The sequence below is a fragment of the Micromesistius poutassou genome (genome assembly GCF_964030765.1).
Source record: "Micromesistius poutassou genome assembly, chromosome: 14".
Taxonomy (NCBI): domain Eukaryota; kingdom Metazoa; phylum Chordata; class Actinopteri; order Gadiformes; family Gadidae; genus Micromesistius; species Micromesistius poutassou.
Window position 1 is genome coordinate 15,653,158 of NC_140284.1, and position 17,004 is coordinate 15,670,161.

A 17,004-nucleotide genomic window follows, 5' to 3' on the forward strand; every position below is an offset into this window, starting at 1 on the left:
GCTCACTTGTGATGTTGGAGGCAGATTTTCAAAACCACTTGTAACTGATAATCACTCCCACCTGGTGGTATAATATGTCACCTTTAAGGAGTTATTGTAGAGGATGAGTTCTATCACTCCATAACCGACTGTACACTGTCTGAGGGGCTCAGATCAGCGTTGGCCAGCCGACCTCAGCACTGAAGTCTCCAGTAGTAGACCAACAACAGACGACCACCATGTCACAATGGGGTTAATTTCAACACATAATTGGCCCATGACTTCGAAGATAGAGGTGAAGTATTTTATTAAGTAGGAACAAGGATGATGTTGCATGCATGATACAACTTTGCAAAACATAACCATGGGTACGTAAAAGTAGAACAGTGGAAACATGCAGGTTGCGGTTACATTATGTCTATACTTCAAATACAAACGTGAGCAGGAAGTAGCTATGTGGCGTTCATAAAAATAGGTTCTTCCAGGAGTCCTCGTTCCTCCAACGGCGATACAAAAATACAAATGGACACAAAGTGAAAGCGTCGGTGGGGCTACCTGTTGTAGGAGCGCTCCTTCTTGGCTCGCTCCAGGGCCTTGTCCATGCTCTTCTCGTTCTCCCCCCGGCACTTGGGGCAGAACCACTTGCCCTTGGGCTTGTGGTGCAGCCCCACGCAGGAGAAGTGGAACCACTCGATGGGGCACTCGTCGTTGTCGCAGCCAATCATCTCGCCGTAGGAGACCTGCTCGCAGAGGCAGTAGGTGGGCTCGTCGGGGTCGATGGGGAGGTCCGGGGGCGACACCTCCCGCTCCGACTTCCCCTTGGACCGCTTCTTCTTCTTGGAGGACGTCTTGGCCCGCTTCTCCCGGGAGGCGCCGGCGTCCTCGCCGTGCTCCAGGCCGCCGCCGCCGCCGCCCCCGAAGCTGTCCCGCGGATCCCCGTTCTTCTGCCGCCGCGAGCGCTTCCCCCCGGACTTGTCCAGGGCGCCGGCGCTGGGCGGGGCCTCCTCCCGCCGCTTGTCGTGGTGCGGCGCCTTCCCGGGCGTCACTGTCACCGACGCCGCCGGGGACAAGATGGCGGCCGTGGCGGCGGCCACGGTGACGGGGGGAGGGGCGTGGCTCTCCGGGCTCTCCTGGGATGAGTGGAGGTGATCCGAGTGCCAGTCCATCTGCCGCGTGCGGTTCTCCACCAGCTCCACCTGCAACACAAGACCACGCCCCTTGAGAGACAGGTGACCTCAGACACGCCCCCTTTAGAGACAGGTGACCTCAGACACGCCCCCTTTAGAGACAGGTGACCTCAGACACGCCCCCTCTAGAGGCTGACAGGTGACCTCATGTCAGACACGCCCCCTCTAGAGGCTGACAGGTCAGAGGTCGGACCGGGGGGGGTGGCGGGGGGGGGGGGGGGGTCATCACGCACCATCTGAGCAGCGATCTGGATCTTCTCGTCCCCGAGCTCCTGGCTGCGGATCAGGACCTTCTGGATGGCCAGCTGGAGTCGCCGCCGCTGCAGGGGGTCCGCCTCCCGTCTGTAGCGCTCGTACGCCTCGTCCAGCTCCTTCAGCACGTCTGAGCACAGACACCAGGAGACAGTGAGGAGAGCAGCACAGACACCAGGAGACAGTGAGGAGAGCAGCACAGACACCAGGAGACAGTGAGGAGAGCAGCACAGACACCAGGGTCAGGGACAGTGAGGAGAGCAGCACAGACACCAGGGTCAGGGAGACAGGGTGGGGGCGTTGTAACAGTTCTATCAGTAACAACACAAGGTGAGGGTTAAACAGTGTGGTAGTCAGACCACGCAGAACGTTAGGACTGCTGTTTGACTACTCAGAGAACAACCATCCCTGGTCCCCTTATATCAGTAACATAATGCTATGTCATTAATGCCCACCTTGGTATTTGGCATCAATCTCCTTCATGAGGGACACGCTCCTCTGGAGGTCAAAGGGCAGAGACTCCACCAGGTCCAGATACTCCTCCACATAGTTGGCCACAACGTGGACGGGGTCCCCATTGGTGGGGTTCAGCATGGCAGGCCTTTATTCAGCCTGACCGCCGCACCTGAACACCATAGAGTACAGCAAACCAGTATCAAGTACAGCCAACCAGTATCAAGTACAACAAACCAGCATCAAGTACAACAAACCAGCATCAAGTACAACAAACCAGCATCAAGCACAGCCAACCAGTATCAAGTACAACAAACCAGCATCAAGTACAACAAACCAGCATCAAGTACAGCAAACCAGCATCAAGTACAACAAACCAGCATCAAGTACAGCCAACCAGTATCAAGTACAACAAACCAGTATCAAGTACAGCAAACCAGCATCAAGTACAGCAAACCAGCATCAAGTACAGCAAACCAGTATCAAGTACAGCCAACCAGTATCAATTACAACAAACCAGCATCAAGTACAACAAACCAGCATCAAGTACAACAAACCAGCATCAAGTACAACAAACCAGTATCAAGCACAGCCAACCAGTATCAAGCACAACAAACCAGCATCAAGTACAGCAAACCAGCATCAAGTACAACAAACCAGCATCAAGTACAACAAACCAGCATCAAGTACAGCCAACCAGTATCAAGTACAACAAACCAGTATCAAGCTCAGCCAACCAGTATCAAGTACAGCAAACCAGCATCAAGTACAGCAAACCAGCATCAAGCACAGCCAACCAGTATCAAGTACAACAAACCAGCATCAAGTACAACAAACCAGCATCAAACACAACAAACCAGCATCAAGCACAACAAACCAGCATCAATCACAGCAAACCAGTATCAAGTACAACAAACCAGCATCAAGTACAGCAAACCAGCATCAAGTACAACAAACCACCGTAAGATATAATCAAACACGTGGATTCAGGCATTCAATTTGTTAATGGGCATTTAAGCAGCAGCCGTAAGCTTTACGGCTTATTCCAGTTAAGCACCATAAATGCACATATGTAGAGAAACAGGGCAGTGAGCGGATGTTACGAAACCATAGAAACATCAGAGGAGACTCTGATGACGTGTTATTGTGCAGCCCAAGAACGAACCGGAGTCAACAACAACACGAACGGAGAACCACAGCAAACCCTGATGGACTGGACCCTGTCTGACCCTACACACACACACACACACACACACACACACACACACACACACACACACACACACACACACACACACACACACACACACACACACACACACACACACAAAACCTGCTCTATGTCACAGATCAGCCGACATTATTCATGTACACCACATCACCCGGACCAGTGCACCCAGTGGACCACATGTAGCGGTCTGGTCATCATGTTGGTGCAGCTAGCGGACAGACAGCAGCCTGGCGGACAGACAGACGGACGGCTCAGTTTACCTGACGGTCCGTGGTTCTGCTCCGGAGGGGGGGTGTCGCGGGGCCTGGTGAGGGTGAGTGGGGGGCGAGTGGAGGGTTAGTGGAGGGTTGAGTGGCTTTAACCCGCGCTAGTTGACCGACCCGAGGCGCACTGTGCTGCTAGCATAGCATCGCTAGCGTGCTGCTACTGCTAACGGGCCCTACTGCGCATGCTCCGGGAGGGACGTGTAGTAGGCTGGTGATCCTCGTCAGACTGGACCCTAGGAGAGTTCACATCTAATCCTTTTTAAATTCAAAACACGCAATTATGTTTATTTGTAAAAAGACAACCACACACCAAAATAGTAAAGCTTGTCAATCAAGTTGAATGATTTGAATACACAGGTCGATGGACCCCCTGTGGCGGAACAGGCGCATTACATAAATATAATATAATATAATATAACTGCATGAGGATGTTGTGTATGGGAGACTGAAAATCAATAAATTAGACAAATTGTAATCGTTATTTATTGGAAATTTTTATATGAGTAACTTACTAATAATTTCTCTTTTTACATGTTCTTTCTTGACAAACGGCTGGTTTAACACACAGAATATAGTATATAATATAGTATATAATATAGTGTCACACTGCTCTAACTCACTCCGCCCATACAGTATAAGCCAATCTAAAAAGATTTAAGAGGTCTTTGGACAACTTTACTCATCTAGCTATAGGCACACACAATTTATCCATGAGAAGAATCAGTGTTTTTCATATGTAGACAGTGTTTGCACGACAGCTTAACCGAAAGCGTCTTAAAACATTGGTTGAAGAACGCAGCAGTGAGTTCAGCTCTCAAAGAGCTTCCTGAAGGCCGGGCCGATCTCCTGGATCATGTCTGAGGTGGTGGTGGAGCGGCCGTGGCTCTGGAAGGCCTGGCTGTTGCACTGCTTGGTCAGGGCGCAGGCGCCGAAGGCCGCCAGCAGGGTGGGGCTCACGCTGGGGAGAGGAAACCGTTACTGACACCCATGCTTCATGCTTTATCACAAAAGGCGTGTTTCAGATCATCTGCGTTTGAGCGCACGCACGCACGAGACTTGAGAACATGCGCCGGAACTAGTCAGAAACACGTCACGTTCCCACCGCGTCAAGACGGACACAGGCACGCGTCTCGTAGTTTGAACAAGCGTAGTTTGGGAGAGGGCATTCCTCTTTGAAAGGAGTTAGGTCATTTCTCACGTGGAAAATTCCACCCGGTAATTCCAACAAACCAGGGCAACGTTTTGATACGTTGAGGGGAGTGTCTTATGTCCGCGTTTATTTGAGACCATATGCACAGAGAAGCAGACGGAGGGAGTAAAGGCCCATTCACACCCTACGGTAAATACGGATACGGACGCTTTCATCCGGTCCCGGAGGTCGTTTCGTCTGTCAGTGGGTCCGTCGCTTCTGAGCTTATGAATCTGGAGTGCTCCGGACGAACCGGAGCAATACCACCGGAGATCGAGGCGGCAGCAGAGGCAGAAGTCCAACCATTTGCAAAAACAGAGAGAGAGAATAGTAGGCCTATGATATCTGATGTATATATATTTTGTTTTTAACGTTTTATACTTATATTATACTATATACCTGACCTTATTATTTTATTGTTCACCTGCTTTGGCAATGCAAATGTATATTTTTCATGTCAATAAAACTTTTTTTAATTTAAATTTTGAACAGAGAATCTGCAGGTTGGTGAGGGGTGTCACATGCCACCGCCGCGTACACTTTGTGCCGGATGACACAGAGCAAAATCACCTCCTCTACAGATACCATGTTTGCGATTGTCGATGCCGGTCATTTTATACACGACAGTCGCTGCCCTCTAGAGGTTGTTTTGCGTAACATCCATAACACTGAAACCGGGTTGTCCTGGAGACAACATTTAGTACGGACGGACGAATTTCGTCCGGATCCGGAGGTATGAGGCGGCCTCTACCCTGGAGCTCCCGCAGGTTTTTAAAGTCATGTGACATGTCGCATAGGGAACGTATCACCAGCATTTCCGACGTTTTTATCCCAGCATGCATTATGTTATGCGAGGCAACGCCGCAGCACATGCTTGATCTGAAACACGCCCGTTAACACGGTGGTAGAGCCAGTGCCTGGCGGAGTGTCCCGGTACCTTCTGGAATGAGGAGTGGTGCTGAAGGCCCAGTGGGCCAGCGCCCCCAGAGACCCCGAGAGGAGGTCGCCCTGCCCCCCGCACCGCCGCCCGCTGCCCCGCAGGCTGCAGGAGAGCACTGCAACAAAACCACACACCGGTCACATGACACCTCCTTACAGACGGCCGTTACCCAGAAGCACCCCCCCCCCCCCCCCCGTCTGCGTGGCGCTCACCTCTCCGGCCGTCTGACATCAGGTCCTGCTCCCCCTTCAGCAGCACCGTCACGTTGCCCAGGGCGACGCTCAGCTGCAGCACGCTGCGGCGCCGGTCGCTGCCGTCCAGGGGCTCCTGGTGCTGAGACACAGCATGACATCATCACAGAGGGTCACATGACATCCTCACAGAGGGCCAGCATGACATGATCACAGAGGGCCAGCATGACATCATCACAGAGGGCCAGCATGACATCATCACAGAGGGAGCATGACATCATCACAGAGGGTCACATGACATCATCACAGAGGGCCAGCATGACATCATCACAGAGGGCCAGCATGACATCATCACAGAGGGCAAGCATGACATCATCAGAGACCCACCAGCGCCTCGTACAGCCGTGTGAACTCCATAAAGTTGGGGGTGAGGATGGCCTTCTGGTATCCCTGGATGACAGATGGTTGCTGGGCAACAAGCCATAGTCCGTCCTGTTGTAAACAAACAAATGAATGAACACAGACGGACAAACGGACACCGGCAGCTATCTAGCTGATCTGACCTCTGATCTGACATCTGATCTTTACATCAGTACTCACTGCATCGATGATGATTGGAATATCTCTCGCTTTCGACTTCTCAATCACCTCCTGGAGGGAGAGATGACAGAGGTCATAGCCGTTCACATTACATGAGTTTAGCAGAAGTGTATCAGTGTTGTATCAGTGTGTGTATAGATGTATCACTGTGTGTATCAGTGTATCACTGTGTGTATCAGTGTATCACTGTGTGTATTAGGGCCCGTCCACACTGAGCCGATTTTTGGTTAAAACGCAGATGTTTTGCATCGTTTTGGCCGATTGTCCAAACGAATCCTGTAAACGCATCGCATGCAAACGGACTTTTCTGAAACCAGGTCCCAGGGTGAATAAATTCGCAAACGCAGCCCTTGAGTGTTCGTCTGGACGGCCAAAACGCATACTTGCGTTTCGATGATGTCATCGCCACACCCCTCGAGCGTAACCTCTTGTAACCTGATTAATCTTGGAATTAATCTAGATTAATCTATATTAAAATGGCTCATTTGAATTCTGCCGAAGGCATTCATAATATGTGTGTGCTACCTAAATAATGACTAAAAGTAAGTCTTTGAGAACGGGTTTCTCAAGCCAGGTGGCGCATTAGACCAGGGGCTCATCTCCTGTTTCCAAAATGCATCACAAACTCTAGTATAACTTACTACACGCTTACTATCACAAACTCAAACGCGGGAAAATATAACAGCGCCGGGACGTGCTCTCGCTACAGGTCCACGGCACGCTCGTCTCCGGTGCGCGCTGCGGCAGCCGGGGCGGCGGCGTTGACGGCAGACGGCTGGTACGCGTCCGCCTACCGCCGTACCAAGGCGGGTAGCTCGGAGGAAGATTTGGATTATTACAACAACAACAACACCAACTATTTTGACGCTCTGATGTCACGATCAACCCAAAACGTGTCATCGCTCACCCAAGTTGTTTCTATTATCATTGCTACATTGTCTCCAGCATATGGCGCGATTATGGACAGTATATTTTATTAAACACTCAGCTTCTGGTTAGTTCAACTTTGAGAATAGATTAACGGCGATATTTTTTTTATCGCCCGATAAGAGTCTCGCGTTAACGCAGCACGTTAACGCCGATAACGGCCCACCACTACGCAAAATATTATGCTCCTGTGCCACCACTCTGAGAAAAAAAGACTGATGGACAACCACATAAGCCACATTTTACAAACAAACAACAGCCATGCGTGCGCCAATTGAGACGATCAAAGGGGTTGCGTTAACGCTTTATTACTTGAGTGACGGTTTCCGGTGAATTTCTAAAACTAAAACAGCGCCACCTATACGCCTGGAACATGAAGTAGCGTGTTGAGTCGTATTGAGATGGTGTATCAGTGTGTGTATCAGTGTGTGTACTGTGCGTGCCTTGGTTGTTCTCAGCAGAGCCTCGTCCCTCCCCAGCCCCGGTCCGACCACCAGGCTGTGCAGTCTGGGCAGCCACTTGTCAATCTCCTCCAGGGCGTTGGGGCTGTCTCTGCATTCACAGAACATAGCATGTTAGCCTTCATAACATGGCATATTAGCCTTCACTTAACATAGCATGTTAGCCTTCACTTAATATAGCATGTTAGCCTTCATAACATAGCATGTTGGCCTTCATAACATAGCATATGAGCCATATCATAACATAGCATGCTAGCCTTCACTTATAGGATATTAGCCTTCATAGATAGCATGTTAGCCTTCACATAACGTAGCATGTTAGCCATCACATCTGTGTGTTCACTTGATTGGAGTCGACCACTCATCACTGTCCTGAAACATCTAGTTCCTTCAACCCTTTTGAATCTGCAATGTATCTAGATGAACCGACGAATTGGTTTACAGTCGCGGCCCGTGTTCAGACTGGTCTCAGCCTGGTTAGACGTGAAAAACCGGTTTCAGGTTCACCACACATCCCTGATAACCATGATCTCTGAGGATGAGTGGAGACCTAGAGGCCACTGTTTACCAGTTCACATTAAACTGTTCTAATGCTCTAATTACGTTTAATAATTCAATTGCAAGGCTTAGAAATCACATAATCATAGCTGAGTAGACCTAGAGCTCAGCACTGACTGGCTTCTGTCTTGAGAACCCTTCTACGTCTAGATCTAGATCTACGTCTAGATCTAGATGTAGATCCAGATTCTAGAGCGTAGTGTACACCCCCTCCAGACCGGGTCCTGACAGTGCTTTCTACGTCTCTCCTTCTCGTTCAGACGGAGGAAACATCTCTACCGTTTTAAATGTGCCATGTGAGGAGAGGTTCAAAGGGTTTGATTGAGGTGAGCTGTGTGCCTTCTCTGTCCTAACCCAACCTCAGGTGTGCCCAGCTATGGGCCCTCCCATTCTCTGCTGGCTGTAGGAAGCTGATGATTCAGAATCTAAACACGCGAGCAGGCAAGCAGGCTGAGACATGAGTCCTCACAGAGCCTGAAGTGGAACCACCCTCAGCTGCACAACTGATCTGCGTTCCATACCCATGAACCAGGACTAGAGCCCAGCCTGCTCCAGTGAGAGCCCTGTGGTATACCCTACCTACATTACTGGGTCACATCCCAGTGACCATGTGGAGGTACTGAGGCAGATGTGATGTGTGTCGTGCCCTTACTTTCCGCCTTCGGCTTGGTTTTTTGATGATGTGCCAATGATACCAACCTCCACCACCATTACCCCTACTACCACCACCACCACCACTACTACAAGTAATACCACAACTACCTTCACCACTATCACCACCACCACCACCACTGGGAGAGGCTGATACTTACAGGACTGGGTGGACGATGAGCTCAGGACTGTATGACTTGATGACGGTCGCAGCCTCCCTGGTGCAGAAGACGTGAGACAGGTCTGCACCCTAGAGAGGAGCCAGAGGAACGTCACTATGAGCTGCCTGTGGGACCTACATATCAGAGACAGTAACAGTATGGTTGCTGGTCAGTGTATTATTTACCACTTTCAGTGCAGAGATGGCAGCGAAGTACGGAGCTCCGGTGTACCTGAACACATGAGAGGCAACGTTTAGCTCGGTCTGATCCTGTGTCCACATGACCCTCAACCCAGACGGACCCCCTAAACCCTGATGGACCACCTACTCCTGACAGCCCCCGATGATGCCGATGCGGCCATCTTGGCCCTTGTGCTTCTTGGAGCTCAGCGCGGGCACGATGGTCTTCACCAGGGAGAGGGTCTCCTCGTCCATGCCTGGGGGGGACAGGGGGGGTTAGGGAGGCTCACACACCGAGGAGACAACAGGATGTTCAGGGTGGAGCCAATGTCCTCTCCACTGGGCCTGCGCGGGCTGGGCGATTTATCAAATTTGATCGTGATATCGATTTTAGCGTGAAACGATCACCAAACTAATATAATCTATATATAATTTTTTTTTTCTTTATAGAAATTGCAGCTAGATACATATATGGACATTATTTTCTATTTGACCATTTTGTGTATTTTTTTAAGGGAAAATTTCAAAGTTCTCATTTACAAAGTTTTTTTTGCAGAGAAATTATGAATAAATGCAATGTTTTCAAACTCAAAAATAATCGTTTGAATAATCGAGATTTCAATATTGACCAAAATAATCGTGATTATGATTTTTTCCATAATCGAGCAGCCCTACTGGTACGGTACGGAGTGAGACCACGACCACAGCCCAGCCTGACAGCATCTGGTCCCAAACCCTGAGGTGCCCCCCCAACACCAACAGGATGCTGGCAGACGGGGGGGCTGCACTCAGCCGGACCTCTGGGTTACGGTTCCTCCTTCTCTTCACACCGTCTCCAGACTCCAGACAGAGGCTAGCACCTGCACCTAGCGCCTGCACCTAGCTCCTGTACCTAGCGCCTGTACCTAGCGCCTGTACCTAGCGCCTGTACCTAGCGCCTGTACCTAGCGCCTGTGGGTCTGACGGGAGCTGCTGGCTCTGCTGCGGGGGCCAGTCGGCCGTCGGGTGGGGGGGGGTCCATCTGAGGTTGGTGGGCGGGCCGCGGGGGACGGACGGGGAGGCGGAGCCTCTGGGGAACGCCCGGGGGGGCGCGGGAGGCTCGGTCCGGTGGGAGGAGGCTGCGGATTGGGGGTGGGCTGAGGAGATGCTGGAGAACATCTGGCCCAGCATCTGGAGCGTCTGCAGCTCCCGGGCGTGCTCCGCCTCGCGACGGCGGTCCTCCGCCTGCAGCCACTGCTCCTCCACGCGGTAGAAGCCCTCCTCCGCCTGGGCGCTCTGCTCCAGGAACTGCTCCATCAGCTTCTCCAGGGGGAAGCTGACGCGGCGCTTCTTGGGCCGTTTGGCCCGGATGGAGGGCAGGGTGCTGGAGGTCAGGGTGCTGGAGGTCAAGGTGCTGGTGGGCTGGCTGCTGGGGTGAGGACGCACAGAGCTGCCTGGACAGAGGGACAGGAGGCCTCCGTTAGAGAACCAGCTATGGACGGAGGACGGTTAACCAGCGTGTCTGTCAGGGGCGTCAGTGTGGTGGTCGTGTTTACCATTATTCCCGACGGTCACTTTGATGGGGATCGGGATGGGAACCGCCGGGTACTCCAACTTTACTTCGGTCTCAGCCGGCTTGTGGAAGTCGCCCTCCGAGTAGGGCTCGTGGGGGTCTTCTCCCTCCTCCTCCAGGCAGTCAGCGGTGTCGTCGCCCCCAGTCCCGCTGTCCATGAACTCCTGGGGGTCCAGGGCCGGCCGGTTGCTGAGGATGTTCTCCATGGCATCGTAGAACTTGCATATCTTGTGGTACTGCCCGTTGTTCCGGATGTTGCCCTCCTTGGCCAATAGGAACTGCCTCTTCAGACTTTTGATCCGTACCCGGCACTGCTCGGGGGTGCGTTCGAACCCCGTGGCGGCCAGCCGGCGGGCCACGTCCCGGTACACGAAGCTGTTGCGGAAGTGTCCGTCCAGCGCCACCTGGATGTCCTGCTCGCCCCAGATGGTGAGCAAGGTCCGCGTCTCCACGTCCGACCACAGGAACCCCCGCGTCGTGTTGTTCTGCATCCCGGAGCTCGGCGGCTCTCTGATTCCGTTCACTACGAGCTGCGGAGCGGCGCCATCTGCTCGTTCCTTTAATAGTTATTGTGATGATTGTGTGGTTATCGTTCAACTTCAGGATAATGAGCGGATCTCGTCCAACTCTTCAAACGCTAACCCGAATGTCGTCGACGTCATTAGCAAAATGCTTGCTTAACACATCCGTAATTACGCCGGCTCTGGACCCGCCAGCCCGCCGACCTCCCGGTTCATCATCCAGAGAAAAACTGACCTGAGATCAGTTGTCAGTCATAACCAGAGGAGCAGACCGCGGGGTCCTAGAGCCCGTTAACACCGAGGAGACCGCAGGGTCCTAGAGCCCGTTAACACCGAGGAGACCGCAGGGTCCTAGAGCCCGTTAACACCGAGGAGACCGCAGGTTCCTAGAGCACGTTAACACCGCGGGGTGTTAACATAGCCCGTGGGGTGTCGGCCCTGAAGAGGGGCACACTAGTTTATACTGGTGGCAGTGGTCTGTAATGTTGCCATTGGTCTCATAATGTTGGCAGTGGATTATAATGGTGGCAGTGGTCTCATAATATTGGCAGTGGTTTATAATGGTGGCAGTGGTTTTAAAGCACTGCCACCATTATAAACCACTGGTTTATAATGTTGGCAGTGGTTTGTAATGTTGACAGTGGTTTATAATGGTGGCCGTGGTTAATAATGGTAGCAGTGGTTTGTAATGTTGGCAGTGGTTTATAATGGTGGCAGTGGTTTATGTTGGCAGTGGTTTGTAATGGTCTGTTGAATGACTCGTGTGTCTATGTGGACTTTACCTGTTTCCTTCAGACATCCTAACGTAATAAGGATCGAAAGCGCCCCAGTGAGAACGCAAACTACGACCATCTGAGTCTCCGGCGGCATGTTGCCGTCGATAATCCACCCGAACTAACGTTAGATCAAAACATCAACGACAAACTCGCTACATCCGACAGGCACTCTTTGTGGTTCTTCTTACCTAAACTCATACTGCGTGTAAACGCTGGAAAGAGAGCGATAATATTCCTGATCATGAGCATTTGAGTCCAGCTCAGGCTCAGCAGGCTAACCGGTTACCGAGCGTTCATCCCACCGCGGAACCCCCGGAACCGGATGTCAACAAGGGGCGTTTTGGCGAAAGAGAGAGGGAGGGACTTTCAGTGGAGGGATATAATTTTTTGTTCCGTATTTCGGATATTGCGTTATTACGTTTTAAATCCCCCCCCCCCATAAAGCGCCACATTTATCCGGTCTTTATCCTATTATTCTCTTCTTGGACTGTTAATAGGGGTTCACAGCTCAGGGGAATTAAGTGACCGAAAGTTGTGTTGCGGTAGACCGTGGGAACGCTAGACCCTCTCTCCTTCTAGACAGGACGCTCTGGCGATGTGAGCACACACGACTCGATTTCATCACTCAGTTTGTACGATGGTTGATTTATTCCGAATTAAAATCAGCTTCGTTCAATAAAAAAAGTCCAGAAGGTTTCCCTTATCTTGTTCCCAGTACGGTACCGGAAGCCCATGTGTTCAGGGTCATGAGACTCGTTTGTTGAGCTTCCTCTTATATGGACCTGATTGTCAGTCACCTGTCTGATAACAGCTCGTCTCAGGACCCCCCAGCCCCGGGTCCCCCAGCTTTCGGGTCACCCCAGCGAATTAAACCCCAGGGAACTATACCCAGTGAACTAAACCCCAGGGGACTAAACCTGTGGAACTAAACCCCAGGGGACAAAACCTGTGGAACTAAACCCAGGGAACTGAACCCAGGGAACTAAAGCCAAGGAACTAAACCCAGGGAACTAAAACCAGTGAACTAAGCCAGGGAGCTCCTCCTTGTCTCCAGCCCTCCGTGCGGCAACAGTCTGCAGATCGCGTCGCTTCCCGTTTCTTAACTCCGTCAGTGAGGAGCGACCAGCAGCACCTCGTCTCCTGAGCTCCTCACTATGCCGAGTAGGGAGGACTTTGGATCCAGTCCCGCTGCTCACGCCAGTTAAAGGGAGTGAGGGGATCTGAAGCGATCTGACGTGATCTAAACTGATCTGAAGCGATCTGAAGCGGTCTTTATTTCTTCACGATGCCTGAGATCTCCAAGATGAAGAAGCCGGACGTGAAGGTGGTGATCCTGGGGGACATGAACGTTGGGAAGACCTCGCTGCTCCACCGGTACACGGAGCGGAGGTTCAGAGACACCATCAGCACCGTCGGAGGGGCGTTCTACCTCAAGCAGTGGGGGCCCTACAACATCTCCATCTGGGACACGGCAGGTAAGGCTCTCAACATGGGCTCGGATCTCAACGTTACATGAGCTCGGATCTCAACGTTACATGGGCTCTGATCTGAACTTTGATCCTTGTGTATCAACTCACCCCCTGCGTCTCGTGACCCGCTCACCTGGCCCCCGCCGCGTCTCCCTGTCGGACACCCAGCTCGGTAATATCGGTCCTGTCCATCGGTAGCATGTAGCCTAGCAGCAGGTCCTCACAGGACAACATCACAACTCCAAGTTCTAAACTGTGCTTTTCTACAACTAACCACCTTACACAAAGTTCCTTCTGAAAATAAATACAAATCGTTGACGTGTTTTATGTGTTAATCTTGCGTACTTTAAGGACCTTACTAAAGATGTTAGTTGAATATGAAATGTGTGAATAACGACACGCACAGTCAAATGGTGGGGAAAAGGTTCGACATACAGTAGGCCTATGTGTGTTCATGTAAGACCAACGATGGGAACTACTCGATTTAGTAATCACTGGCCCCATGTCACGGTGTGTCATCAGAACACTGGACGGTCCCTCCGTTGGCCCCTCTGATGACACGGCCCCTCAGGGTCACAGAAGCCAGTCCCAGACCTCGTCTTCGCTTTAGGTTCTGGTTCCCCCAGATCAGACGCTTGGAACTCGGATTCGGTTCTTACTTCAAACTGTGTTTTTGTTTGTTTTGTTTTGTTTGATGGTCTGACTGGACTGAGCTGGCTGGGTTCAGCTGGCTGCCTGCTTCCTCTTATCAGCCACATGACTTCAGGAGGGAGAGAGCCATGACTCCACAGCCGTAACCTTTCCCACACTCACATGTCCTTGGCTCCCAGGGAGGACCACTCCTCTGGTGGGAGGACGGCCGCTGGTTTTCAGCTACTGGTTCCTTATCTTAATACTGCACATTAATGCTAATGAGTAATTACACACCACCCGATTGTTTCGTTACAATCTCATCTCGTTTCTCAACCAACACACAAACTCCCAGGTCAGCACTTTCTCAGGTCTACAAATCGAGTGGTTCCTCTTTTGTCTCATGTTGGACTCAGTAAGACCCTCATAGAGCCTCTAATGGACTCAGTAAGACCCTCATAGAGCCTCTAATGGACTCAGTAAGACCCTCATAGAGCCTCTAATGGACTCAGTAAGACCCTCATAGAGCCTCTAATGGACTCAGTAAGGCCCTCATAGAGCCTCTAATGGACTCAGTAAGACCCCCTGTGGTAGTCCACAGAGGCTCATGGACTCAGTAATATAAGACCCTCATAGAGCCTCGAATGGACTCAGTAGACCCCCACAGTAGACCACCACAGAGCCTCATGTCTCTAGACCACCACAGAGCCTCTAATGGACTCAGTGGACCCCACAGAGCCTCATGGACTCAGTAGACCATCACAGAGGCTCATGTCTCTGAACCCCCACAGATCCTCATGTCTCCAGGCTTTTATTCGTTGTGTCTTGGGTTGAATAAACAAAGGGAACACAGAGCTGCTCTCATGTCAGAGAGAAGGCAGACGTTTCCCTCGCTTTGTGCTTCCATTACAAGCTTTCATATCTCAGCAACAAAGCTTCTTTGTTTCCAATTGCCAGTGGGAAAAGCCTGACGCAAAACTCATAAGTCTTGACTGTTTAAAAACACCTTCTTTAAAACGGTAAGATAGCGTGTATCTTGTTTGAATGTGAAAAGTATCTTTCTTTTGGGTTCACCATAACGCTTAATGCATCCAAAAACTGACAGCATTATGGTTAACACATACACCAGCACCACCACCAGCACCACTAACACCAACGCCACTAACACCACCCCCACTACCACGACCACCAGCAACACCACCACCACCCCACACCCACCACCACCCCACACCCACCACCGACACCACCACCACCACCACCCCGTTTATGGCAGATAGCCTAGATCTTAAAATGGAGCTCTCCTTCTCTGTCGTGATGCCTTGGCTCCAGAGTGTTGCGTTGCGTCACAGCCTGGCCGTGCGGGAGTCACATGGCGTCCGCAGGGCGATTTGTTCAGCGCTCCCCAGGCTCTGGTAGGTTAGAGTTGAGTCACATTGCACAACTATTGTCATCACCACCCAAGGATGGTTTCTGATCAGATCCCAGGTCTCTAGCGGGACGGCGGAGGCCTCTGAGCGGACCGCTGACCTCTAGGGTCGGGTGGAGGTGGGGCGGGTGGACTCTGCTCCGTGCTGCGCGGGGTTCTGAGGGGTTGATCTCATTGGTCCATGTCCCCTGTGTGTGTGTCCCCCCCCCCCCCCCCCCACCCCACCCCCCTGTGCCCGCACCAGGCCGGGAGCAGTTCCACGGCCTGGGTTCCATGTACTGCCGGGGCGCCGCCGCCGTCATCCTGACCTACGACGTGACCAGCTGGCAGAGCCTGGCCGAGCTGGAGGAGCGCTTCCTGTCCCTGACGGACACCGCCAACCACGACTGCATCTACGCCATCGTGGGCAACAAGGCCGACCTCACCGACCCCCACGCCCAGCTGCCCGCCGACCCCCAGGGCCCCGCCGAGGGCGGCGAGGCCGGGACGGGGCCCCGGGTCCCCTCGGCCTGCCCCACCCCGCCCGCCTCCCCCGTCTCCCCCGTCTCCCCCGGCTCCCCGCCGCGGCAGGTGGGGCCCGAGGAGGCGGCGGCGCTGTACGGTCGCGTGCTGCGCTACAAGGGGCTGGACGAGAGGAGCAGCCTGCCCGCCCAGCGGATGTGCTTTGAGACCAGCGCCCGGACGGGCTACAACGTGGACCTGCTGTTCGAGACGCTCTTCGACCTGGTGCTGCCCTCCATCCTGAGGAAGAGGACGGAGAACCAGCGCTCGCCCACCGTGGACCTGGAGGACTACTGCGAGCCCCCCGGCAAGAGGAGGGGCTGCTGCTAGGGGCCGGGACCCTACTGACTGCCCTGGACCCCCCCCCCCCCCTCCCCCCCCCCCCCAGCTGCCCTGGACACCCCCCAGGACCGCCTGCTGGAACATGGTCCTTTTGTTTTTTTTCATGCCAATACACACGCATACACACATTACACATGCACGCACACACACACACGCACACAGTGCAGAGTTATTTAAAGAATCGATTTAGTTGTTTTACAACAGTGTGAAGGACCAGTCCACGTTTTGGGGGGTCTCTCTGGGTTCTGAACCCCCCCTGGGGACCAAAGGAGGTTAGTGGGGGGGGGGTAGGGAGTTTATTATAAAGTATATTTGTTCCTTCAATGTGTGAATGACTTTCATTAAGGGCACTAATTGTTCTGGAGGTTCTTGGGTGGGTGTCGTCTGAAGTCCTGTTGCTTTGGATTTACACAGGCTGACGTCGTTATTAACTTTGTTCCTTCACGGTTCCTACATTTCAGAGACTCACAATCTGCACTACTTGATAATTAAACATATCCCTGTTTTTTAAGACGCTATGATAATAAAGATTTCTATTTTAAAATAATTGATCATTATTGTC

At 52.2% G+C, this 17,004-nt stretch overlaps 3 protein-coding genes across 3 annotated transcripts; 1 reads left to right on the forward strand and 2 right to left on the reverse strand.

Moving 5' to 3' along the window:
• Nucleotides 1-275: 275 nt before the first annotated feature.
• Nucleotides 276-3,511, reverse strand: ing1 (inhibitor of growth family, member 1). The gene is made up of 4 exons (XM_084478365.1): nt 3,363-3,511; nt 1,874-2,043; nt 1,400-1,548; nt 276-1,175 (listed from the first exon to the last, which is right to left on the reverse strand). The coding sequence occupies exons 2-4, from the start codon at nt 2,010-2,012 to the stop codon at nt 531-533; spliced, it is 933 nt and encodes a 310-aa protein (XP_084334491.1). The 5' UTR covers nt 2,013-2,043; nt 3,363-3,511; the 3' UTR covers nt 276-530.
• Nucleotides 3,512-3,843: 332 nt separating this feature from the next.
• Nucleotides 3,844-11,594, reverse strand: naxd (NAD(P)HX dehydratase). The gene is made up of 11 exons (XM_084478819.1): nt 10,761-11,594; nt 10,170-10,658; nt 9,374-9,482; nt 9,232-9,277; nt 9,047-9,135; nt 7,659-7,767; nt 6,289-6,339; nt 6,076-6,180; nt 5,710-5,830; nt 5,495-5,612; nt 3,844-4,326 (listed from the first exon to the last, which is right to left on the reverse strand). The coding sequence occupies exons 1-11, from the start codon at nt 11,266-11,268 to the stop codon at nt 4,176-4,178; spliced, it is 1,896 nt and encodes a 631-aa protein (XP_084334945.1). The 5' UTR covers nt 11,269-11,594; the 3' UTR covers nt 3,844-4,175.
• Nucleotides 11,595-12,794: 1,200 nt separating this feature from the next.
• rab20 (RAB20, member RAS oncogene family) lies at nt 12,795-16,989 on the forward strand. Its single transcript, XM_084478064.1, has 2 exons — nt 12,795-13,549; nt 15,844-16,989. Exons 1-2 carry the CDS (start codon nt 13,360-13,362, stop codon nt 16,428-16,430), a joined length of 777 nt encoding a protein of 258 aa, XP_084334190.1. The 5' UTR covers nt 12,795-13,359; the 3' UTR covers nt 16,431-16,989.
• The last annotated feature ends 15 nt before the right edge of the window (nt 16,990-17,004 follow it).